The sequence below is a fragment of the Typha angustifolia genome, chromosome 15 (assembly GCF_048772165.1).
Source record: "Typha angustifolia cultivar Huaian chromosome 15, ASM4877216v1, whole genome shotgun sequence".
In the NCBI taxonomy this organism is placed as follows: domain Eukaryota; kingdom Viridiplantae; phylum Streptophyta; class Magnoliopsida; order Poales; family Typhaceae; genus Typha; species Typha angustifolia.
In genome coordinates this window covers 6,722,355-6,747,334 of record NC_133253.1, presented here as the reverse complement: position 1 = coordinate 6,747,334, position 24,980 = coordinate 6,722,355, and the positions used below count along the sequence as shown (strand labels likewise).

Genomic DNA, 24,980 nt, shown 5'->3' with positions numbered 1-24,980 from the left:
TCTTTATCCTCGTCAACTCCCTAAAATTAATTAAAAGGGGATCTCTAAACTTGCCTAGTCAATTGACGGTTTAATCTACAACATTAACTTCTTAACTAGCATTTTTTAGAATTATAAAATAAATATATTTTTAGAGAGACAAATTATATAATAGATTGACTTACTAATTATGATAGAACTATGGACTATGGTTATATCTGGGTGAGCGATTCTCATCAATATTTCTATAGTTTTTGGTCATCACTCTAACCGAACTTTTTGTAATAGATAGAAATTAATCTATTAGGTAAATAACCTGTTAGACAACTTTATCAAAAAGTAATTTGAATAGTTTTCATTAAAATTCAGAGTAGCAAAGTAAACGATCACTTCTTTACCAAAGTAATAGTCGCTGCTATATGACGTTGAAATTGGCTAGATTCCACACGAAAAACATACATGTAAGCAAAGTTGGTCAACTAATTTATACCTCGATGATCACAATCCTCTAACTACATCTAAATGGGGATCACACAAACTAACAATTCAAGCGCTTCAAGTTAAGACCATAATTTCTTTTTAATTAAAAAAAATTAAATCGATAAATAGCTCCTTCTCAGGAGTGATCCGGTCAAATGGTGGACCTTACGTGGCTACAAGAGACGGGGAATCTCGTACCACGTCAGCTGCCCCGGGTAACGGTGGCCCCGAGAAAACCTCTGCTTTTGTCGCCGCCGACACGGCCGATCCGATCCACACCGCAAAACGACACAATCCCACACTTGCCCACGATGGCAGAAGCCGTAAATTTATCCTATCCCGCAACGCCCCAATCATCAACCACCAAAACCTAAGACTAGATTCCAACTCCGACTCCTATTCCGACGACTGCGAAAAGGAGTTTAAAATAATAATAATAATAATACTAATAAGTTCTTTTCGTGGCGACTTCGCGGCATCTCTAGAAACCGACTCTGTTTCTTATTCCAAAGCAATATATCTCTCTTGGTTATTTAAGATTTATCTCCTCGATTTCCTCCCTCCTTTTGCATCCATCCATCGTTTTCCGGTTACTCTCTGCTTCATGGGGGAGACGAGAAGAAGGCAGAAGGACCGGTGGTGTTTCCCCACCAAGAAGTACGGCAAGCCGCCTCTAGCTTCCTTGGGTAATTTTCCAAACGTGTCTCGTTTATTATTTCGAATTTATTTTTTTCTCTCAAAAGCTTTCTTCACTAAGTTTTTTTTATATTTATTTTTTATTTTTTCTATCTGATTCTTTCTTTCGCCTCTGTTTTTGAATGACTCCTTTTTAGTCTTTGTTCGAGTTGGCACAGGGATATTTGTGATCCTGAGAGGGGTTTTGGGTTCAAGAATCTCACATGTGTTTTTATTTCTTGTCAATGATTAATTTGGAATTATAGATGCATGTTCGTAGTTCTTTTCCCAGTAAATCTTTGATTTGTTTGGATGGTAGCTTTGTTCTAGTTTGTGTTTCCGGTGAATTTCTTGCTTGGAGTTTTCTTTTACTCGGGTGGTGCACAATGCACAGTCTCTTCTCTAATTAAGCAAGTTTAGTGTTGATATTACTGTTGATCGTTGTGATAAAAGTAATTCAACGTTTCATTAGATGTCTATGTGAAGTTCTGTGTTGATATAAAACAGATCTTTGGCATGGAGAACTCTACGGATTAATGTTTGTCCTTGATAGATAGAACATTTAGCTAATTCTCTTCTTTCTTTATGATTCCAGGCCCGCCAATTCCTGCCTGGGAAAGAGATTTCTGCACAGCCGAGTGCTCGATTCCATGGAAGAAGCTATGTGAAGCTAAAAAATTCATGCACCTGTATGATAATGTGGTCAACTGGGATGACTCGGAAGGAAGAGAGGCCTTCGAAAACGCAAAGTCCCGCTACTATGCAAGAATCCATGGTCTGCCATGCAATATACCATTGCCTGATTCAAACATGTACGTCGACATGGTCGATCATGATTCTCTCGCGGATCCTGAGTTGGTGGAAGACCTATGCAAACAGCCACCGATATCAGAGGATGAGGAGGAGACAAGGAGCACTTGTACCTGGGATTCTTTTTTGTTTGCTCATCAGCCTGTGCCAGTCAGCGGATGGGGCGATGAGGAGGAGGACATAGGAAACATAGTTGCTACTGGATGGGGTGATGTAGAGGATAGAATATTACCTTCAAATACCACGTCGGATTGGGATGTTCTCCCGACAGGATGGGGCAATTTGGAGAATCCAGTTTCGAGTAACAAAATCGTGGGTGGGCAAAAGGCTGATGCATTGGCTCATAGCAGTGGCATTGCATGGAAACGTAATAGTGATGGGTGCTGCAATGACTCAATGCAGCAGAAGCCATGGCAGAACTGGGAGGATAGGAGGAGCTACGTAAGGGGGAGAAGTAGACGAGGCCGCGGTGACTCGAGATATGCTAACATCCATGGAAGGAAGAACTAGCATATGATAAAAGTGAATCCCATCTGTGCAGCAGGGAAACAACATGCAATTTTTCATGAAACAGTTTTGTTTTTTGTAAGTATTGTTCAAATATTTTGTTTTTTGGGGTCAACAAGTCCAAGGAAACTTATATATAAAATTTATATGTATTCATTAATAATTCAATTTTCATTAACAGTAATTAATGAATATATAGATAAAAGCACGACTTTTTATGCAAAGACGGCGATGGTATCGCTCAATTGCCGAGTTCAAGAAAAGCGAAGGGGGGAAGGAATAGTAGTAGAATAGCGGTCGCCCGAAACGACTCTTTCTCGAGACCGTGAAATTTCACTCCAAAATGCCGACTTCTCCTTTCTCAGCTGCGCAAAGGTCATTAGATCGAGAAGTCCTTCCCTCGTGTTAATAAGAGGAGGAGGGAGACTGCGAGAGTTGTCCCAAATCGGAGAAGACAACGGCGAAGGAACGATGAGCGGGCACGATTCCAAGTACTTCTCCACAACCAAGAAGGGGGAGATACCTGAGCTCAAGGAGGAGCTCAATTCCCAGTACAAGGTTTCTTCGTTCTCTCTCCCCTTTAAACCCTCTTCTTTTAGATCCGCTAGGTTTTGTTTTCATACTCGTACCACAGACCGATCCAGATGTGCATATCTCGCAGTTCCATATCGCCATTCACATTTTTAAGATCTCAAACTTTTGAGGCTGTGATTGTTGTGCTACTTTATATTCCTTGGAAGCAATCAAGGTTATTGGTTTGAGAAAGAATGAATCTGACTCGTATACTTAGGATTCCATATGCTGTTCTATTTTGCGAAGACATGATATAATAATGATCATTCGTGTGGTTCGCTTTTATCGATAAATTATTGCTCATGAAAGAAATGCGGTCCTTGTTTTTGTTAGTCCTTTTTTTGTAAAGAATTGATGCTTCGAGGCGGAAATAAATACGAATGAAGTAAGTGAAATTAAGAATAACTCTTAAGGAATGTATTCAAAATTTTCAATGGAACCTAGTTCTCCCCAAAAGCTATTTGTTGCATTAAGCAAGCTAGCTACCCTTTGGATCCGCTAAATAATCTTTTGCTAGCAAAGGGAGAAATAATGTTGGTATTCCCTGTTAGATAATCAATGGTCCAAAAGTGTTAGTTGTCAGATAACCAATGGCCCAAAAGTTGTTAGATAGCATAGTGAAAAATGAAAATATAAATTAGCCTTAACACACGCCCCTTCATGTGTGGCCCTTATACATTAAACATGAACAAATTATATATATATATATATGATAGAAAATAGAATTTAATTAGATTTTAACGAGGATTGGACTCATGGCATCCAGAACAAGAAAAAGAAAAAGCTCTGATACTATGATAGATAAATAATTGATTCAAAATTTTAAGTTGTTAGACAATGATCCAAACAATGCATATTATGCATTATTATTTAATGTGATCATTTCCATCGCGTCATCATTCTAGTCAATGTGTCCTATCCTTTGCCATGGAAATTTCTGGATAGTTCATCATGGACTCATTCTAGGCAATATTAGAAGTTCTAGCTATGGCCCTTGCTTTGCTTACTATGTTCTGTACCATCCATTAGACTGTTTAATTTCATATTATTAAATATTAATGAGACCACTTTATCTAGGATGCTTGAGCTTACATGTGCTCAACTGTTCTGTAGGATAAGAAGAAAGATGCTGTAAAGAAGGTAATTGCTGCAATGACTGTTGGAAAAGATGTATCATCATTGTTCACAGATGTTGTGAACTGCATGCAAACAGAAAATTTGGAGTTGAAGAAACTTGTCTATTTATATCTCATAAACTATGCTAAAAGTCAACCTGATCTTGCCATACTTGCAGTAAATACATTCGTGAAGGTACAAACTATACTTGCTCCTATATATCTAATGCTACTTCTTATTTAGGTTATATATCAATTTTTTGTTTCCGTAAGTTCATTTCTCATTGTTATTTATCTTCAGCCATGTATATGAGATAAGACCTAAATATTTAAAGTTGAAAAATGAGAACTTTAGTTGCTAAATGCTCGTACATTATTAAATGGATTAAGACAAAGTTGGTCTAGATTTTATGCTTGACTAAACTGATTGATTGGCCTTGCAAAATAAGGGATAAAAGAGTAGGTAAACTTATTTCACATTCATTAGCGTTACATGCCTAGAGGATGAATTTGATATTCAAAGCAAAATCAAGAAAGAAGATTATTGTCTCTTAGAAGATTATGTTAAAGGAATCTTTTTTTTGCAAGCACAAAACTTCAATTCAAACTTTTATCCTAGCTGTAGCCATATGCCATTAGCAAGTCAGAAGACGATGTTCATGATATAAAAAGTATATTAATGATATCTTCAGTTTATGCATTTAAAAGGTACTGGATTGTTGCATTTTGCAAGGTTGATCAAGACCTTGGATGCTCAAATATCTTTTTTAGAATTTACCAGCAAAAATCATGCTACCAGGCTTTCATCATATGTAATCATGTTGAAGATTTCCCTCAGTATTTAATGATGATATGCTATGTCTAAATCAAGGGGACTGTTGCATATAGCCCATTGAAATTACAGCAGAGATCATGCTAGGATTGCTACATATGATTTGAAACCTAGCCTGGTACCAAATGACTTTATTGGCTGGGTAGTTCTGTGATTCAGCTTCAATAGTTTGCTAGCTTTGATGGGTTGCTTTCATGTGGAGTTGGGAAGATAGATGAATTTTCAGTAATTTTGAACTTGGCAACTTCTTGGAATCATGATGTTAATATTTTAAGCAAGCTTTTCCTGAATATTTAATAAGATCATTAAAAAATTCTAATTAAACAAGCTGTTTTCCAGGACTCGCAAGATCCAAATCCACTGATTCGTGCTTTGGCTGTAAGGACAATGGGCTGCATCCGTGTTGACAAGATTACAGAATACTTGTGTGATCCCCTCCAGAGATGTCTCAAGGTCTCCTTTCCTTTCTGTTGCTTCTGTTATTACTTTGGCTCTTCTCTTCAATCAATTTTCAGCACCTCTATTTGTTAATCTTTTGCGTTAACTGCTACACCTTCTGATTTATATTGAAATATGTATTCTCTTTATAGTTACTTTTTTGTTAGACAAGCTTAATTCAAATTAACAACACCAGTATTCTTTATCATCTTTAACTGTTATTAACTATTTGAGTTTCAAACTGATCATACAGGATGATGATCCTTATGTTCGAAAGACAGCGGCTATATGTGTAGCTAAACTTTATGACATAAATTCTGAGTTAGTGGAAGATAGAGGATTCTTAGAGACTCTCAAAGACATGATATCTGATAATAATCCAATGGTAGTAGCAAATGCAGTTGCAGCACTTGCTGAAATTCAAGAAAATAGCATGCAACCAATCTTTGAGATTACCAGTCATACACTTTCAAAGCTTCTGACTGCTCTGAATGAATGTACCGAGTAAGTTTATATATATATATATATATATATCTTTTTTTGGCAGAGTTCTATGATAGTCTTAAATTTTGCAATCTTACTTTTATTGCACACTATTTATTCATGCTCATGTTCATTTTCAAAAATATATAGATTAACTCTTTTCCACCTAAGATATCAGTATAAAGTTCACAAAAAAAAATTATTAGCTATGTTAGTCCATATATTGGCATAATCTTACTCTAGAATAATCAAATCAAGCTCACATAAAGCATCAAAACCATAATAAAGCATTAACATCAATCTCTATCAGGAGGGTAGTTATCTAACGGTAATGTCACCCATATATGCCCATCCATGCTGCATGATATCAATTATCTATGGCTATCAGACCAAGAATCCCATCATAAATCCTTATCCCTAACTGTTGTTGACCACCACCACCGGTGTTGTCTACATATCGGCCAGCCCAAGGAATCACACCAATAGGAAGAGAAAAATGAAGAAAACATGTCTAGAAAACCAGTTTGTAGGCTGCCACCAACAATCGGACAGCACCCGTAAATGGCTGGTGACCATAGGAAGGTCCAAATCATCCAACAGAGCTACAAGGGTCCATACGGATATCACCCACGTCTACTACTCGTAGAGTGGAGTGAGATTGGATGAGGTCGTTGTTTGGAGCGACGAAGGAGATTGGAGACAAGCCGAGAATCTGGTGGTGGGAGGCTACTAGTATAGCCTCCCTTGCAGACCTAGAGATCCCTAAAGGGGTACCTAGGGAAAGAGTTCCCTATGGCGAAATTCCTTAGACCGAGACACTGCTGACGCACTGGCGAATTTGCTGATGGAATGGAAAACACTAAATGAAGGCGATACGACTACACACATGAAGCTAGAGAAATTAACTAGAGGGAAGGAGGACTTATTGAGGGGTCAATTGGTAGGGCCCACAAGATTCGGCAAATGCTTTGGCAGCGAGAACGACATGTCGAACACTTTAGATTACTCTTTCTAGCTCCATTAGAGCCATCAAATGAGCAAGAGAGAGAAAGAGGATGATGAACAGTTAAGTGTGTGTTATACGAGTGTTCTTTTAGTTGTTTTTTAGAGAGAAGTGAGAACTTAATAATATTCCAATTAAACTGATGTCATTGGAGTCGAACCTGAAAACACTCATATAACATGAGCCCTTTTTTTATACGGGTGTTACATTCATACTAGCATATGTAGAGATTAGACATTTCTTGTCAAAGAATATGTCATGGCCTCATGGGATGTATTGAAAGCACAAATGATGAAAGTTTGATTATAAATAGGCATGTTGACCCAATTGTTTGGGCTACATGTCTTTTGGTCCATGCATCTCTATTTAGTGCAAAGGCCTATTCAAATCAAGTACTATGATGCTCCTTGTACAACTTCTTCTCATGTTTTTGGTCTTCCGCTCCCTCTCAAGACACCTTTTGCTTAATTGAAAGCATTCCTCCGTGCTGATGCACTACATAGATTCTGCTAGACATATCCAATTTATCTTGGATGATTTTCATGTAACTTATCCTCTTCTAATCGTTCATAAATTACTAGTGACATAATGGAAAAAGAATTGCTGACCATCGATGAACTGATCGGATTAACCAACCAAAGTTGGCCTCAGTTATTATATATTGAACAGAGGAAAAAGCCTCTGTATCGGTTGGACGATAGTAAAAAGTCTAAATAAATAATGTTGTGTTAGAAAACCATCTTACAGTCCATAAATGTAACTGTCTCAATTGTGTTTTTATGTTGATGGACGTTGTTGGTTTTCTTTCCAGCATCAAGCTATGTTCTTGTCATGTGTAAAGTTTGCAAGATTTAATGATGACACAGAAATATCATATATGAGGGTTCACTTAGTAATTATAAGTCTTTTCTTCTTGCTACTATTCACTTTAGGAGCTTGGCTTCAGGACACAGAAGCACCTTCTCTACTTGAAGAAAAAAGGCATATGGTTGCTTACATTTTGGCCTCTCAAACTTGTTGGTGGGAGCCTCATGCACCTGTGTACTTTTCTAATTAAGAAAATTATATATAATTCTGATTATTACATTTGAAAATCGTCAAGTACTCTACTCTCGTGACTCTAGGTACAAGATTTCATAAACAACTCTCTTAAATTGAAAATTAATTGTCAATCTATGATCATTAGAGCATACTTCCTCAGAATTAGTTCCTGAAAATTGTCCCCAATTGTTTGAGTTGGTGCTTGGACAGTTGGACCTTGATTTTTAAAAATAAGTCAATATGCATGGATTTGTATGTTCCTTTACTAGTGTACTATGCTTGATATCTGTCAGATTATCCACTTAAAATTGGTTAGTAGTAAGAATTAGATTCTGCAAAAGATTATCTCTTTTCTTCTCCTTCGGATGGTTCAATCTTTGATGAAACATCTCATAACTTTTGCTGTTGTCCTGCAGATGGGGTCAGGTTTTTGTTTTGGATGCCTTATCAAGGTATAAAGCAGATGATGCTCGTGAAGCTGAAAATATAGTGGAGAGAGTTACCCCACGTCTGCAACATGCAAACTGTGCAGTTGTTCTTTCTGCTGTCAAGGTACAATAAGCTTCTTGAATCTTAGCACAACCTTTGTTATTAGTAAGATCGCAAGGAAACTAATCCACTTAACAGGAAAAAGACTACCTTGAAGATGATTATTTTGTCTTTTTCTGGTCCTCCATTGTGATGAAGACTAAGTATTAAGCTTACAATTATGCTGAATATTAAGATGTTGCCACATGGTGATGGAAATTACAGCAAAATTATTGGGAACAAATGTAAACAAAGACTTCTCTGTTTGGGACGAAATTAATTATCTAACCTGAATTGCATGTCAATGAAAGTGTTGATTCTTCTTCTGACATCTAGGTGTATAAACAGAAGGCATTCTGATCTTCATAAGTATCTAAATTGAATTCAATCAGCTGTTACTTGCAAAAGTCACCGATGCATTGCAAAGTGATGTGACTTTGCTGTAATAAGTAACAACATAGTAGTTATGATGGAACTTTAATTCTGAAATAGATCCTTTTGTAGGACACAAGATTCTTATGAGAAGGTGATCAGTCACTCATTTATGTGTTGATACTTCATAGTAGGTAGTAAATGGTACTGTCAAAAAAAAAAGAAAAAGAAATTGAAGACAGAAATTAGGATATATAGATTCAGAACTATGATAGTATGTAATGATATTAGTTGGGAATGCATTTCTAGTGAAATTGCTAGTGCTTTTCTTCTCAGAGTAGAAATTTCCTGCATACATGAGGTATTCTCTGGCATAAATGAGTAAAAAGAAAACCTACAATTTGGAAGACTTGCATAGTGCAGGAAGATATAAATAAGAAACTTACTAAATGAGAGATTCTGGAAGATGGAATAATGGAACTACATCTTCAAAATTTTGTTTTTAGTGCAAACCAGAAGTATCAATATAGCTCCTTGGTTAGATACTTGGAACATAAGTGAACATTTCAAAGAACTAAGATTCATTTTCATTTTTTCATGTGTTGGGAACTCTGAATGCTGTACAAGAAATATAAAATGTCTTTGAGTGGTAGGAATGAGCTATAAGACTTAAGGCTTAAGACTTAAGATTCACTTCTTCATTGAGTAAATTTGTCTTTTCACACTTCATGTTATTTCTGTTTCTGCAGATGATCCTTCAGCAGATGGAACTTATTACTAGTACTGATCTTGTCCGAAACCTTTGCAAGAAAATGGCACCCCCTCTTGTAACTCTTCTGTCTGCAGAACCTGAAATACAGTATGTAGCCTTGCGCAATATCAATCTCATTGTACAAAAGCGGCCTACTATACTTGCACATGAAATTAAGGTGAATCAAATAGTTATTTCTTTCTTATCAAGCTTATCGTTGTCCTCTGAAGTACATGTTTTCTGATTTTTATTTTCCCCTGAAAATATGGAATAGGTTTTCTTTTGCAAGTATAATGATCCAGTTTATGTTAAGATGGAGAAATTGGAGATTATGATAAAGCTTGCCTCAGACAGGAACATAGATCAGGTACAGATTATAACTTCATAGAGATTTAATTTGGTCATGGACTCGTGGTTAAAAAAATTCTTTTCTTTGTATGGAATAAAGATTTGTTCAAAATGCAATGTTGTACACTTTACTCTCGCTGCTTATCATTCTTCCTCTCTCTATCTCCTGCTGCTATGCATGTTTGCCTCATGGTTAGGCCTTTAAATTTGGTTATTCTTTATGTCTCAGTTTGAACAGCTTCTTTTTTGTACTTCTTGGATAATCGATTTTGGAGGATTGATTTCAGGTCAATTTTTAGATGAACTTGAAATTTTCGATGCTATCAAACATTTTGTGATGTGTAATTTGTTGGCATAGCTTTCTATATCATTATTTGCATCATTTTCCTTACTGCTCTCCTGGTAGTGACTGCAATAGTTTTTCAAGAATATTGATCCGACAATTGTGTGATGCACCTTTTGTACTCTATCTCTGTCAAGTGTTGTTTAGAATTTTACATGTTCCAAGAACACTCGAGGGCCTGGTGTGCCTGCTGTTAAGAATACTGAGTAAGTACTTGCCATCAAGTAATAACAAGTGCTTGCTATATATATACATACATATATACACATATATATATCAACTTATTTTGTATTCACTTAGTTGCATATATATATATGTGTGTGTGTGTATATATATATATATATATATATATATATATCTTGAATAATGCTATAAATCAACTTATTTTGTATTCACTTAGTTGTGATTGGTAATTGTTTCTTCAGTATTCAGTTTTGAGATTATTGGTCTGGCAGATCATATGCACCAGTGGCCCCTTTTCAGAATCTAACAGCTTCCTCCCAGGTTTTATTGGAGTTCAAAGAGTATGCTACAGAAGTAGATGTAGATTTTGTTAGGAAGGCTGTACGTGCAATTGGAAGATGTGCCATTAAGTTGGACAGAGCTGCCGAACGGTGCATCAGTGTTCTGCTTGAGCTGATAAAGATCAAAGTAAACTATGTTGTGCAGGAGGCTATCATTGTTATTAAAGACATTTTTAGACGCTATCCTAACACGTGAGTCTGGATATCCGTCTTAGTTTTGGAAATTGTATATGTCACTTAACAATCTTATTCTTCATTATAATATTCACATGCAGCTATGAGTCCATCATTGCAACGCTTTGTGAGAGTTTAGATACTTTAGATGAACCAGAGGCTAAGGTAATTGGCTATGCTTTAAGATTCTTACCAGAAGTAGACATTCACATGTTCATATTCATATTCTGCTGAACTGCTTTACTTACCGTAGGCATCAATGATCTGGATAATTGGGGAATATGCTGAAAGAATTGATAATGCTGATGAGCTCCTTGAGAGCTTTCTAGAAAGTTTTCCAGAAGAGCCTGCGCTAGTGCAACTGCAATTGCTCACAGCAACTGTCAAGTTGTTTCTCAAGAAGCCGACGGAAGGGCCACAGCAGATGATACAGGTTTCTGCATTCATCTGTTTATTTGTTTCCTCATGTCGCTTAAAACCAGATTCTGTAATCCTTTTATGGGGAGTTTTCTTTGCACTAAATTTATCTAATGTGCATTCCAGTATTATGGGTACTTCGATGTGCACATTTTTTTTAAGAAGCAGTTGTGTAGATTTCTCATGTTTCACTGACTTTTCATCTACATTGACTTCCCTTTCGGTAATATGAGTGTATGACTGCTAAAATGATACAAACATGTTTTTTTCCTCAATTGATCATCTGTAATGCTGATTAAATATTGTTGTTCTTTTTTTTCTCTTTGTTCATGAGACTGTTGGGTGTTTTTCCGTTGGGAGGAGAATATTAAAACCCTTTTTGCTAGTTGTAATGATGAATATCACACTCTTTTGTTTGCAACTTGGAAGTAACATAAGGTTCAAATGTGGACCATATGATATTTATAATAACCCAAGAGAGCTGGCGGAAAGATTGACTAGGTCTTGATATCTGACTTCTTCCTGTCATTAAATTTGGTGCCAGTCCCTTGATCAAGGCAGTTTTGTTTGAAGAAGTAACCCTTCATGAAAAGAGGTGTTTAGCTGCAGTTGAGAAACCTCTTATCTATTTCAGTTAAATGTAAAGCTAGTAAAATATCTTGATGGATTTTCTACTTCTCAAAATAATTTGACAAACTGCAAAACTTTAGATGCAATTGTTTCTCAGCCTTCCACAGTTTGGAAGACCTTTAGAAACAGTTGTTTCTCAGTTTCTTTTTTCTCTTATCTACAATTATGAGGACTTTGAACTGTTTATGGTCTTTCTTCTCTCTTTCTCTTTGTAATGGCCTTGTTGATGCCAGAATAGAGTTCTCTTATCTATAATTAGTGTTTATGACCAGGATAGGGTTCTTATTATGTTGCACAGTACATGAAAGGTTTTTATCCATAAGATTCCATAATCATTCTCTGAAGGTTCATCAATAATCTAAAATCAGTTTTCCTGGTGTCTTCTGTCCTAATTTGCATTAGCTATATCCTGCAGGCTGTTCTGAATAATGCCACTGTGGAGACGGACAATCCTGATCTGCGTGATCGAGCATATATATACTGGCGACTTCTTTCTACAGATCCTGAGGTATAATGTTCCTAGGATGATAGATATTGGTTCACTATTATTTGCTCGCTTATGCCTGTTTCTTTTCTCAGGCTGCAAAAGATGTTGTCCTAGCAGAAAAGCCAGTAATCAGTGATGATTCAAACCTCTTAGATCCTTCGGTTCTTGATGAGCTCCTTGCGAATATTGCTACGCTTTCTTCTGTTTATCATAAGCCTCCAGATACATTTGTTAGCCGTGCGAAGTCAGCTGCACCAAGACCAGATGATGAAGACTACCCTGATGGGGTTGAAGCAGGGTATTCTGAGTCGCCCTCCTATGTAGTTGATGGTGCATCACCCCCTGCTAGCACAAATACTGTTTCACAATCTTCAACAAAGCTGCCAGCACAACCAGCCCCTGCACCAGCTGCTCCAGTTCCAGATTTGCTTGGTGATTTGATTGGTCTAGATAATGCTATTGTACCTGTCGGCGAGCCAACAACAATGTCAGGGTGAGGATACTCACTCCCAGTGTTATTTTTTCAGCTTCTACTTTTGGCAGTAGCCATGATATTAAGGATGTTGACGAACTCCAAATCATATAGCTTATAACTACTCATTCTTGCAGGCCTCCTCCACCTATATTACTGCCTTCATCAACTGGTCAAGGTTTACAGATAAGTGCACAGCTTGTCCGGTGCGATGGCCAAATATTTTACAGCTTGTTCTTTGAAAATAGTTCACAGATTGTGTTAGATGGATTCATGATACAGTTTAACAAGAATACATTTGGTCTTGCTGCTGGTGGACCTCTGCAGGTGATGTTTTTCTCTATAGCTCTGGAAAGTCTAAAGTATTAATTGCTAAATGTTGATATTTTCTTTAATGTTTGAATAGATCCCACCACTGCAACCAGGAGCGTCAGCCAAAACCCTTCTGCCAATGGTTTTATTCCAGAATGTCTCACCTGGACCACCAAATACACTTCTGCAGGTGGCAGTAAAAAATAATCAGCAACCTGTATGGTACTTCAATGATAAAATCTCATTGCATGTCCTCTTTGTGGAAGATGGTAAAATGGAACGTCCAATTTTTCTGGAGGTAGGTAACTCTAGTTCAGTCGCATTTTAAGCATTATTTGCTTAACCTGGAAATAGTTATTGGTGAGGTCACATAATGGATCTGATTATATTTGTTTCAACAACGTCGTAAAATCTCTGGCTCACATTTGAACTTCCCTAAGAACTCTTCAACTTTATCATGTTTGCTGTCAAGTAGATCATTGCGTCAGAGTATAGTATGTTCTTTTCAGAGTTCTCTTTTGATCTTGTTGAAGGTGCTGCAGCTTGCTTTGAATCTATACAGCAGATCCTTTAGTTCCAATTGACACGTTGCCAACCCATTTATATTAGCGTTTAGATGGTCCATTCAGTGTCATTCACATGCTGAATCTGCATAATCATAATATGCCCCAGACCCTGATCCACCTGCACAGGAAACACATCATCTCGCAAGTTATTCCCTGACATTCTTTTACTCGCTCTCCTATATGCCATATAGTTGTGGCCTTACGGGGCTCGAACATGTATTTCCTAGTTATCATCCTCAAAAATCTTTGTATCTGCAAGCTGCACCTGGTTTAGGAGAAAAGAGAAGTTTTTTTTTCATTTAATTGCTATTCCAATTGCCAAATTACCATTTCATCTTTCATATACCTGGAACTTGCAGACATGGAAATCCCTTCCTGATGCAAATGAAGTGACGAAGGATTTGGTGAACTCAGTCATCAACAGTGTTGATTCTACAATCGAACATTTGACTGGTTCTAATGTTTTTTCTGTCGCCAAACGCAAAAATGCAAACAAGGATGTGTTGTATCTATCCGCCAAGATCCCTCGAGGAATCCCATTATTGATCGAGCTCACAGCTACAGTTGGTGTTCCAAATGTAAAGTGTGCAGTTAAGACACCAAATCCCGAAGTGGCCCCTCTCCTCTTTGAAGCCATGGAGACTCTTCTTAAGTAACCACAGTTGTAACAGATTCTGTGATATTTTCAGACCACTTTTCTTTCAATTTATTCAATGTCGGGAATCTTTTCTGTATATGTTATATTAGATAATTGCAATTCTCCAAGAATGTTTACTGCTTCATGTAGCTGATATCCTCTCCTTTTTTTTTCTTTTCTTTTTTTTTATTTGTGAAGCCTTCATGTTGATGAACTGTTTTGATTGCTCTTCAACGAATCGTAATGTTCATGTGAATCCTGTCTAAGTGATCCTGTCTGTCATTCCGTGTTGGATGGCAGCAGATGCTATTATTGTAAGCAACCTGGCACTAAAACCATTATTACGTATCTTGCTTCCCCTCTGCTCTGTGGAAGGAATATATACAGAGGCCTACTGTTTTGGTGTTTCTTAAAATTGGTTGAAGGGACTTCGCGTTGTTTCTCTTGTCGTTTTGGTCTTTCCCTTGGCTCGATTAGGTTCCTCTATCCTTGCCTAACATTACCAATTGAACATTAGCCGGGTACTTGGCAACTTTCCATTGGTTCTCAAAAGATTTCATTCTCCACGTAAACACTGTAGCACATTTCCTACCTTCGACACTGCAGGTGATCTACTGCCTATGACAGAATTAGTTTATCTTTTGATAGAACTTTTAAACATCTTAATACTTCTTTATCAATTCAGAAATCACTTGTCTGCAGAAGGGGAAAAAAACATTTAAAGTATCACTGACCAAGAATAAGTTGAGAACTTATTCAAAAATCTGGAAAATTTTGTGCCAAAAAAAAAAAAAAAAAAAAAATCTGTAGATCAAAATAACCCAGAAAAGATATATGTAGCTCTAAATACAGGACACTGAGAAGCAAAACATTAGCCAAAACAAACGGTATCCTGCTTATTTGCACACACACCATTTCAATTAGGAGGATCTCAATTTATTGTACTTCAATTTGATGCCCCAATATACATGATAAACCAACCTAACTTGTGCAGTACCACAGTAGCTTCTTAGTACGTGCGACATATGAACCAAGGCAACTGCATGCTAGTATCAGCTCTAACAAGTCCAGTTTAAACTAAATCATACATTACAGCATGACAGATCAGATCCCTTTCCTAATTGTTTCATTGTAGAAATTCAGGAGTTGGCGTTTAAGGTTGACCAAGAAGTGATGGCCGGTAAAAAGCATGGCTTTGGGCTATCTCGATCCTTTCCCGAGGATCATTCATGGTTTCATCCCTTAGTGCTTGAAGAATGTCCTGCGGACAAAGTTCCCTGCAAATTCCAAATGAAAAGATCGAATTAAACAAGGTCTAACTCAAAGAAGCAATCTAACCAATGTCAAGCAGAGTAACAGATTTCAGTAGTATGCCGTCTGTTTTTTATTCTTAGAAAAGGAAAAGGTGTGCACTTGATCTTTTAGAGACTCGTGCATTCAGGACATAACAAAGCAGTAAAGTTCATTATAAGATATCTGAAGCAGACAATTATCTGATTGCAATACTATCAATACTTGTGAAAGAAAAAGACTGTAGCAACTAATGCACATATCACTTGAGTGAAATCATATTCAAATGATGGATCTGGGGAAGGATGGCTATCCTTTTTCTGAAAGGTATCGAGAGATTAGAGACGACATTGTGAAGAAAACAATTTCAACCTTTTTATTAGTATTTTGTAGAGCCTTTTCAGGATTGGGCACAGTTGAGCTGGAGCAACAGGCTTATTGTCCTTGGGATGCAGCACACTTAAGCTGGGCTGATCAAGTAGCTCGTAAAATGCACCAATGGCAGAGACACCCTGCAGAATGGAATAGTTAATGATGAGCAACAAAACAAAAAATCCAAGCAAAAAGCAAAGCAACCTCTTATGCGCCTTACGTTACAAGATGCAAATAAAGCACAACATACATACATATGCAAAGCTCAGTGCCTTATTAACACGATGTGATCTTTAATTGTATCACTTTGACAAGTTAGAAGACAACATATCTCGATTTTGATCATCTGGATCATGTGTAGCTTAGAGTGATGAAATTAATATACGCAGACATACATATATACACAGACATTTTTCTTTCAGGAATATTTGCATAGCAAGATCAATAATCAAACCTGAATCATCCCTTTCCCTTTGATGCTATCACCCATGTCAGGACTCAGCTCTCCCTTGGCCAGCATTTGTCCATACCATGCATTGCGACCTTTTAGTAGGGTCACGTATGTGTCAGCTAGAAGGGGGCCAGCAAGTTTCTCTGGCTGTTCTGCCAGCAGATGAGTGATAAATATCATCTCAGATGTGCAGTGAGCAAAGTATACTGATTTGCTTGTTGCACTCTCATTTGTCAAAGCTGCTACCATTCCTAAAAAATAGGGTAAACATAAACAGATTAGGATTCTGAGAAGAGAAGGGAGAATCTAAAATTGCAGTCTTTACATAGATGTGAATCTACTCGTATAAACGCATTTATACAACACCAGTGGAAGTTACAGATAATAAGTTACAATATGGATAAGGAAACTACTGTTTAGAGTTCAGGACAAATTAGAGTGCATTTTTTATGATAGGATATGTCTCGGAGATACTTATGTAATTATGATACGATACATCTTGCAAAATCAAAATCTGTAATTTTGGAAGGACAAAACATCACAATAGTTTAACTAGTTATACCTTGTATGCATGATCTTATGAGATTAAACCAAGATAACAGATTTGATTTCATATCCAGGGACCTGGCATTATGAGTGTATGATCCATTGAACTCTAAAAAAGTTTGTATGCTCAGCTATTTAAAAGCATTTCTTCGAGTATGTAGATTTCATTCATGCACTCTGCTTCCTTAAAGATATAGAGTGTAGACTGAGGAAGGTAAATTAAAAGGTAGCATCACAAATACAGAGAATAATACATCATAGATTACAATTGTTCTCCTTAGTTTATTAGGAGTTAAATACTATACATGTTCCAAGTGCACCATCTAATAATGGTTAAGAGGAACCAATCAATAGGCACTATCAGAAAGAAAAGAAAAAACTTACCAGCACCGATAGCATAGACATTCTTAAGGCCACCCATAACTTCATGAGTGACAAGATCACTGTTGTCCCATACGATGAAATGTGGCTGCCTCAAAAACTTAGCAAGAGGTTTCCTCCACTTGTCAGCTCCACAGATTCGAGCATTAGCATATTCTTTGTTGTAAATTTCTGAAGCAATATTGGGACCCCCAAGATAAAGAATGTTCTCTATTGGAACTCCAGCTGCAGATCATATCTCAAACTTTGATACAGAAGCCTCAAAGGAACATGATATGGGCACAATCATCACAAAATGAAAACATGCCATGAACGTAAAAAAATTTGATGAAGGTGGACAAACTTGAAACATGACAAGCTAAATTCAAGAAGTATATCTTATACACGATATTAAGGAAAGAGACATGAAATTATCATAACTTTGAGAATACCCCAAGTAAATCTAAGTTAATGAAACAGCAATTTTGACAAGAATTGTCAAAGTTGTCTTTGAAATTTAAAGTAGATCTAGTGCTTACTAGGAAGAATTATGGGAAGGTAATAATAACTATGATATGTCTCTATATGGGTAGTAAAAGGACAATAAAATTTATCACTAAAGAACAAAAAAAATTTGCAACAACAATTGATACATACACATGAACAAATAGACTAAGCTTTGCTGGACCAATTTCAACATTCTCCTTTCTTTTATACAGCGTGATAAAGCTATTAGCCTAAGAATCTGGCATAATACTCTTGATTAGCATATTCTGCAGGGACTGGAGAGAGAGAGAGAGAGAGAGAGAGATTTACTTGCAGAACTGATCATCTGTGTAGGTGTTATTATACGTGGAACTGGATCCAAAGCAGCCTCTATTCCCTTTGCGAGAGAGATAATAATGGGAACACTAATCCTCTCCTTCCAATACCTGCTTATCTCCTCAAACACCTCCCTTGTCTCTGTGGAAGGCAAACCATTCACTACAATATCGGCATCCCAGACAGCCTCCTGCAGGTTAGTTACAACCTTCATAGGGCAGAGAGGTGTCTCAATCATGTTTAAACAGAAACCATCTCTTAAAATCTCATCAGCGTAGAGTGTTCGATCCCCAAGCCTCGCCTCAACATATTTTAAATATGCACAACGACGGATCAAACGCCTCAAGACATCTTCCCTCGAATTGATTACCTCAAATAGATGCTCCGCTGTGGACCTATCAACTGATCTCCCCGGCCGTCTCCATATTCTGATCTGGACCTTTTCACGGAAGTGACCATAGGCATCTTGCAAGAGGGCGGCAAACACACTCCCCCATGCACCAGCCCCTATACCAACAATTTTCAATAGATCACCATCAGATTTTCCAAGAAGCCGGCGGAGCTCATCCAGCCTTTCCTCAGTACCATTTGTGCTGTGAAGAGATCCATTTGAGTGAGCAGAAGTTTGATCACCTTCTACAGTGCCAACCATCTTCTCTCAAGCGGTCTTCAGATTTGCGGATGGATTACTCTGCCAATCAACAAATTTTTGAAATCACAGTACTAGTTATATGACCAAATCAACTAGAGCTCATCATACTAAAAGCTGAAATTTTCGTACTTCGAACAGCTACTATCAAACAATAACGACAACGATTTCTTGAGAGCCCAAGTATTAACAGATAAAAGAAAATATCCCCAGAATCCAAATTCAAGACACAATTTCGCTTCTTTTACCATAAAGAATTCTCGACAAAACACCAAAAACAGTAGCAGAAGCCGAGCTTACATAATTGCGCATCTAGCAAATCGCACGGATCCCTCTTTACCAACCTTCAAACTCTCTCTCTCTCTCTCTCTCTCTCTCTCTCTCTCTCTCTCTCTCTCTCTCTCTCTCACCAAAATCAAACACCAAAGACGCAAGTAACAACTACATACCTTGTCAATGCCGCTAAGATTTTGGTCATCCACCCCCCCAAACAAATAATAGAAAAGCTCGTGGTTTTCGTGTCGGAGACTCCAAAGTTATTGATACCGACTTGTCCTTCCTTGCATTTCTAGTCCTTTCTTCTCTACTCCCCCCGACCGAATCCCACAACTGCGACACAAATCGCCGGCAATGTGGTTGGGAAGTGAGATGGGCAGTTGGGCTTCTCCGAGCTCTCTCTTATATACGGCGATGGGGTGATATTGGAATGCGAGAAGCCGCCGGATATGAGAAGTAAAGCTAAGGTATGGGCTTTTGCTGGTGCGAGGAAAGAGAGGAGATTTTTGGATTGGGAGAGTTGGGTGGAGGCATTAATGGCTTCTGATGCTCTCCCAACTTCCAAACGGCCATAAATGGCACAGTTTGTGTGCTGTTCAAGGACGAAACATTGGACATCATACTCATCTCTAATGTTGGAAAAATTAAAATAAATAAAAGACTTTAATATATTTTAGCTAGTGTAATTTGGACTAAAATTATCTTATTAATTAAATTGTAACCATTAAGTTTTTAATCTAAAAACAAATTACCGATTTATTTTATGTCACTAAGTCAACTTTACTTAACAAAGCAGTTTGTTAATAGATTAAAGACATTTGTATTTATAGTTTAATTAAAAAGTATAGGAAGATAAAATATATTTAATTGTTTAACCATTGATTGTAGATTGTACAAAGATTAAAAGATGGAATTGGGACAAAATATATTTTAATAATTATATAAGACAAACATCTCTAAGTGATTCTTTTATGTTCACCAACCTAATGATAAGGAGGGGTGCAATAATGTATGATATTGCTTATGGGATTATAAAAAAAGAAGGCAAAATCCCAAATAAAAAGGAAAGATGGGTGTCATGAATCATGATTGTGATTCTACTCAATGAAGGCCACATGAAAATTATAAATTTTAGGACATGATTGATATAGGATCATAAGATTACATTATGTTTTAATGACCAAGATATCTATCACTTACTAAAACAGTTGAAAATAGATTAGTTAATAGGAATCAAGCAGTTTAGCTGGACAAGGAATTTATGTATGTTTCAATCAGTTTCAGTAAGCATCATTTTACATGATTTAAATTCCATGGTTACAACTGCTACCCGCTCCCACCTAATTGTTGATGTATGTCCCAAATGGAATTAAACTTTCCCTTTTTTTTGATCGGAAGATAAACTTCTCGAGAATAATAATAATAATAAAGAACTATAAGAGAGAAGTCAGCTGGAGAACTCCAGTGGCAATAAGTTCTCTAGATTTGGCTACTAACACACTAAGAAGGCTTGATCTTCTGCACTAGGATGTAGATACTTTTACAAGAAAATTCAGCCCCAGTACAAGTAAAAGATGTAGAACTGTACTTCATAGGTAGTGAAAATGGACATCTATCTCAGTATTTACCATTGCTGAAAGTGAAGCAAGAAGAGGGGTTGGATGGATAGGAGAGACTGGGAAAGAAAGTTTTCAACAGAGTAGAGACTTGAGATGGATTAAGAATTACAGGCTTATGTAACAGTTAGGCAGGTTTCTAGATAGCATTTAGATATATTCCAATCAAGAAACAACCTTCGAATAGAAAGCAAAAGATTGAGACAGAGAAAACCAATTTTGTCTCCATTTATCCGGAATGCGAGAAAACCCGACGGAAACATAAAATGAAAGTGACAAAATCTAATCGGGACGTCGTTACTACTCATACTCATACAACAGGAATGATAAAAAGCTAAATATGCCTCCAGTCCATGCATCCTCACAAAATCACTAGGAGGAAAACTGAGCAACCTTTGTTCCTGTTGGAGAAATCTGGGCACTAATTAGTCAGCTCCATGATGGCAGTGACAATGTCACCCTCCGCAGCTTTGAGTGCCTTGACAGCCTTAGACCTTGAAACACCAGCTTGCGTCATCACTAGGTCGATGTCTTTCGGCTCAACACCGGTCTCATCAACCTCCTCATCATCCTGGGCTGTAGCAGATGTCTCAGTCTTTGAGATCACATGACTAAGATCGGGTGCCTTAAACTGTTCTGCAGCCTGTGTCTGCAGCTGAGAGCTCAGATCCTCGATCTTTGCCTCTCCAAAAATAACGTAGGTGTCTGAATTCGGACTCTTAAAGACATCCGGTTTCGAGATGACAAATAGTATCTGGAAAAGCAAATAAACGTTAGTTACATGGGCAGCCCCAAAACATATTCTGTAACACGCAACAATGATAGAGAGCTAACATTCTTGCTCTTCTTCACAGTCACACGACTGACACCAAGAATGGGTTTCATGCCAAGCTTCAGCATGGCCTTGCGACTCTTTTTCTCACTTCTGCTTTGTTTTGATCTTCCACTAGCATCACCTGCTTGTCCTGCAAATATAAGTGAATGAACCATTTAACTTTTGCAACTAGAAAATCAAGGCATACAAATACAGCACACAGTTGCAATCAGGAAGAGTATACTGAAGTAGGCAAAAGAATAATAGTTCGACCAATTACTATACAGGCCTGTAACCAGGATTAAAGAGCTTATAGTTGGGATTTTGTTCGAGCGAGGGACACAGATAAGACACATAAAAAAAAGGGTAAACCAGTCATGTTTTACTAACCCCAAGCAAAGTGTTTGGGATCTGTTTCATTACAGGGGATACAGAATGAATGGAAGAATTATGTGGCTGAGCCCAAAAAGGCAATTTTTCGACATCCATAGTTCAAGATCTTCTCTCGATGTTCGACTCAACAAGAATGCCAATTGGCTCGGATACAAGTCAAATGATCTTGAGCATAATGCCTTTGTGTTTACAAAGAAACATGCTAAATTTGAAGTACTAGGCACGATCTAGTCTCAAATTTCCAACCAACTGATACGAGGTATAGCACCTTGCTAGCTGCAGTGCAATCATGATGAATTAGGGGCACAGATCCTGCCAGAACTAGAAAGACACAATAATGATAAACTTGGAAATGTCAACTCTTTCTTTTCCTCAATCTAACCTATCTACAATCACCCTTTCAACTTTCTAACATCTTACATATCTCATCCAGGTTCTCCTAATAATAATATGTTTTAGTTAATCTGAACCCTCAATCCAATCCTTGTGACATGACGGAGATTCTCCATGTAGAGAAATTACAGAATTTGGAACCTCCTTTTCTTTCCCTCCCTCAAATAATACATCAGTTTCCATATAAAATCCAACTCTTTCAAGAAGACAAAGAAATCATTAAGAAATTTATTAGTGCATTTGTTTTCTTCAACATAGAAAAAGAAAGGCCATAGCATCTTGAGATATAAATATTTTGAAAGAAAGAGGTAGCAAGAACCTATATACTATGCCATTATAATTAAATATGTTGCCTTTCCCACTTGATTATTTTGTCTTTTTCACTAGTTGAAAGCGATTTAAAAGGCACATGGGAGGGCAAAATCCTAACTTACCCTCAGCACCATCCTCATCTTTGTCATCCTCCTCATCGTCGTCATCATCATCATCCTCTTCATCCTCAACAACAGGTTCATCGGGCTGCAAACATTTTTAAATAAAATTATACTTCTTCAATCTCCATCTCTTATACAATTGTACCATGAAAATAGGAAAACACAACAGATGACGTCTTAAAACTTAGGTTAACCAAATAATATATCCAAATGCAAATAAACAATTAAAATTGAGACTTACATCTCAAGTAGTCCAACAAAGGATCCCATTAGGTCATTAGATGTGTAGTCTTCATAAGTTCATGCATATCAGTATGGCTCTAATTGGTCATATTAAAATGCGTGAATAACATACAGGTTAATGGGGGAAGAATCATAACACTGTTTTTTAGACATTAACAAAGAGAATTTCACTCGGTCAAAGGTTCACACTGCTCACTGCACTACTCAATCAAGCAAAAGCCCAGATCAGTCCCATTAAGCCAGCTAATCAAATGATAATGGATACAACAAAGGTGCCATTTGATAAATTAATTGCTTGTTAATCTGTAACCATATTATTGAATCATCAATTATTTTCTGTTCAGAAGTATAAAATAAGTAAGGATCTACTTTCAGATGAAACCAGAGAGAGCTCAGAGAGGCTATAGGTAACATTATATGTACCATAATATTAGCTCCCCAACAAGCATTAGTTAAAGCTAGAACATTCAGAAATATGCCATGGAATTATATACTAATCACTTAAAGTAGCATCATCCAACTACTACACCACTTAGTGTTTACATGCCACAGTTATATCAGCTTCTAGTTTCTATGCAGTTCCTTCCAATAAGCCAGTCTCCACAGAACACTGCCTTTCAAATGTTCCTAAGCTAGTTAATAATCACACAAACCATTACAGTCGAAGTAAGAAAAAAGGCAGAAAATAGCTGAAAACCATCCGTGTACTGCAGGCAAAAGGAACGATAGCTAATTTTTTTATTGTTATGTGCAATACATCTCATCATTCACAACTCACAAGCCCTGCAAGTCTGCAATGCATGATAGATGGATACGTTATTGCCACCAGAGTATAGGTAAATGACACTCATTTACGACACAATGGAAGCACCAGGAGAAATGCAACACAAGAAGGGATAATATTACATCTGGCATTCAAATGATAACTTTCTTGAGGTTTAACGAGTGTGCATTCAGTTACATAGTAATATAGCCTTTCTCACAATTATAGGTTAACGATACTTAAGCTTACACTTTGCTATAAAAGGGTCGTTAACCTAGATTTCAGTCACAAATTAAGACACATTTATATTACTCCATTTACAGCATATATATAAGAGCATATAACTGATTCACTCTGAGTAGATTATTGATTGAATGGCTTTATTTTCTTTAGACATTTCTATGGACCTCTTCAGTACTAAAGAAGAAACAGATTCGCAGATCTACATTTCATGAGAAGCTCCGAACGCAATAAATGTACTCAAGATGACAGCTTTCTCACAAAAATATCATTACGAGCTTAGAAGAAACAGAAAAAGAGAGCTTTTTCGCGTCAAATCTTCAACTAAGCAAAAGGCATCTCCTCCTATATTTGACGGGGGGAAAAAATGGCATCTTTGGGATAGAACGAGGGATGAGAGAGATCTCACGTCAATCTTTTGCTGCTCGAGATGAGCGGCGAGAAGCTCCTCCTGTGTTTGGGCCGTCATGGTCAAAGGCGCCGCTGCTAAAAGGAAGAACCCTAGATGATGTCCCTAAACCCAAATTAGGAGAGGGCGGCGGCGAAGCAGATGGAATTTATATAGGTGGAGTTGCTATTCTTACAATTACAGAAATGCCACTTACTAAATAATACGGCTTGTACTCAAGGTTTATTCCAATTAAATTAGGTTCAATATTAATATATATATATATATATTTCCATTTACACCCCCACGTACATTAAATTCACAATAGAAACTTTTTTCCAAGTTATTCAAAATGAATTTGGATTCAATGTGAAATGCACCCAAATCAAATCGCAATGGGTTTAAAGCCATTCTTACAAGAGAAAAAGGAATC

At 37.2% G+C, this 24,980-nt stretch overlaps 3 protein-coding genes across 6 annotated transcripts; 1 reads left to right on the top strand and 2 right to left on the bottom strand.

Annotated features, from left to right (window-relative positions):
* Nucleotides 1-973: 973 nt before the first annotated feature.
* LOC140777913 (beta-adaptin-like protein C) lies at nucleotides 974-14,646 on the top strand. Its single transcript, XM_073122333.1, has 17 exons — nucleotides 974-1,145; nucleotides 1,730-2,529; nucleotides 2,651-3,009; nucleotides 4,138-4,335; nucleotides 5,311-5,424; nucleotides 5,663-5,913; nucleotides 8,353-8,488; nucleotides 9,586-9,765; nucleotides 9,862-9,954; nucleotides 10,783-10,994; nucleotides 11,078-11,141; nucleotides 11,230-11,409; nucleotides 12,439-12,531; nucleotides 12,603-13,003; nucleotides 13,120-13,309; nucleotides 13,389-13,592; nucleotides 14,220-14,646. Exons 3-17 carry the CDS (start codon nucleotides 2,923-2,925, stop codon nucleotides 14,514-14,516), a joined length of 2,700 nt encoding a protein of 899 aa, XP_072978434.1. The 5' UTR covers nucleotides 974-1,145; nucleotides 1,730-2,529; nucleotides 2,651-2,922; the 3' UTR covers nucleotides 14,517-14,646.
* Nucleotides 14,647-15,389: 743 nt separating this feature from the next.
* Nucleotides 15,390-19,831, bottom strand: LOC140779650 (probable glycerol-3-phosphate dehydrogenase [NAD(+)] 1, cytosolic). 4 transcript variants are annotated; one of them, XM_073124834.1, is made up of 7 exons: nucleotides 19,396-19,414; nucleotides 19,288-19,341; nucleotides 18,333-19,029; nucleotides 17,541-17,762; nucleotides 16,614-16,861; nucleotides 16,160-16,299; nucleotides 15,390-15,774 (listed from the first exon to the last, which is right to left on the bottom strand). In XM_073124834.1, exons 3-7 carry the CDS (start codon nucleotides 18,988-18,990, stop codon nucleotides 15,651-15,653), a joined length of 1,392 nt encoding a protein of 463 aa, XP_072980935.1. In that variant the 5' UTR covers nucleotides 18,991-19,029; nucleotides 19,288-19,341; nucleotides 19,396-19,414; the 3' UTR covers nucleotides 15,390-15,650. The 4 variants fall into 4 exon arrangements, with proteins under 4 accessions (XP_072980935.1, XP_072980933.1, XP_072980934.1 ...); XM_073124832.1 differs by lacking the exons at nucleotides 19,288-19,341; nucleotides 19,396-19,414 and adding an exon at nucleotides 19,437-19,831; XM_073124833.1 differs by having other exon boundaries at nucleotides 19,288-19,408.
* Nucleotides 19,832-21,077: 1,246 nt separating this feature from the next.
* LOC140779643 (nascent polypeptide-associated complex subunit alpha-like protein 1) lies at nucleotides 21,078-24,727 on the bottom strand. Its single transcript, XM_073124818.1, has 4 exons — nucleotides 24,569-24,727; nucleotides 22,914-22,998; nucleotides 21,714-21,844; nucleotides 21,078-21,633 (listed from the first exon to the last, which is right to left on the bottom strand). Exons 1-4 carry the CDS (start codon nucleotides 24,626-24,628, stop codon nucleotides 21,301-21,303), a joined length of 609 nt encoding a protein of 202 aa, XP_072980919.1. The 5' UTR covers nucleotides 24,629-24,727; the 3' UTR covers nucleotides 21,078-21,300.
* Nucleotides 24,728-24,980: the final 253 nt, after the last annotated feature.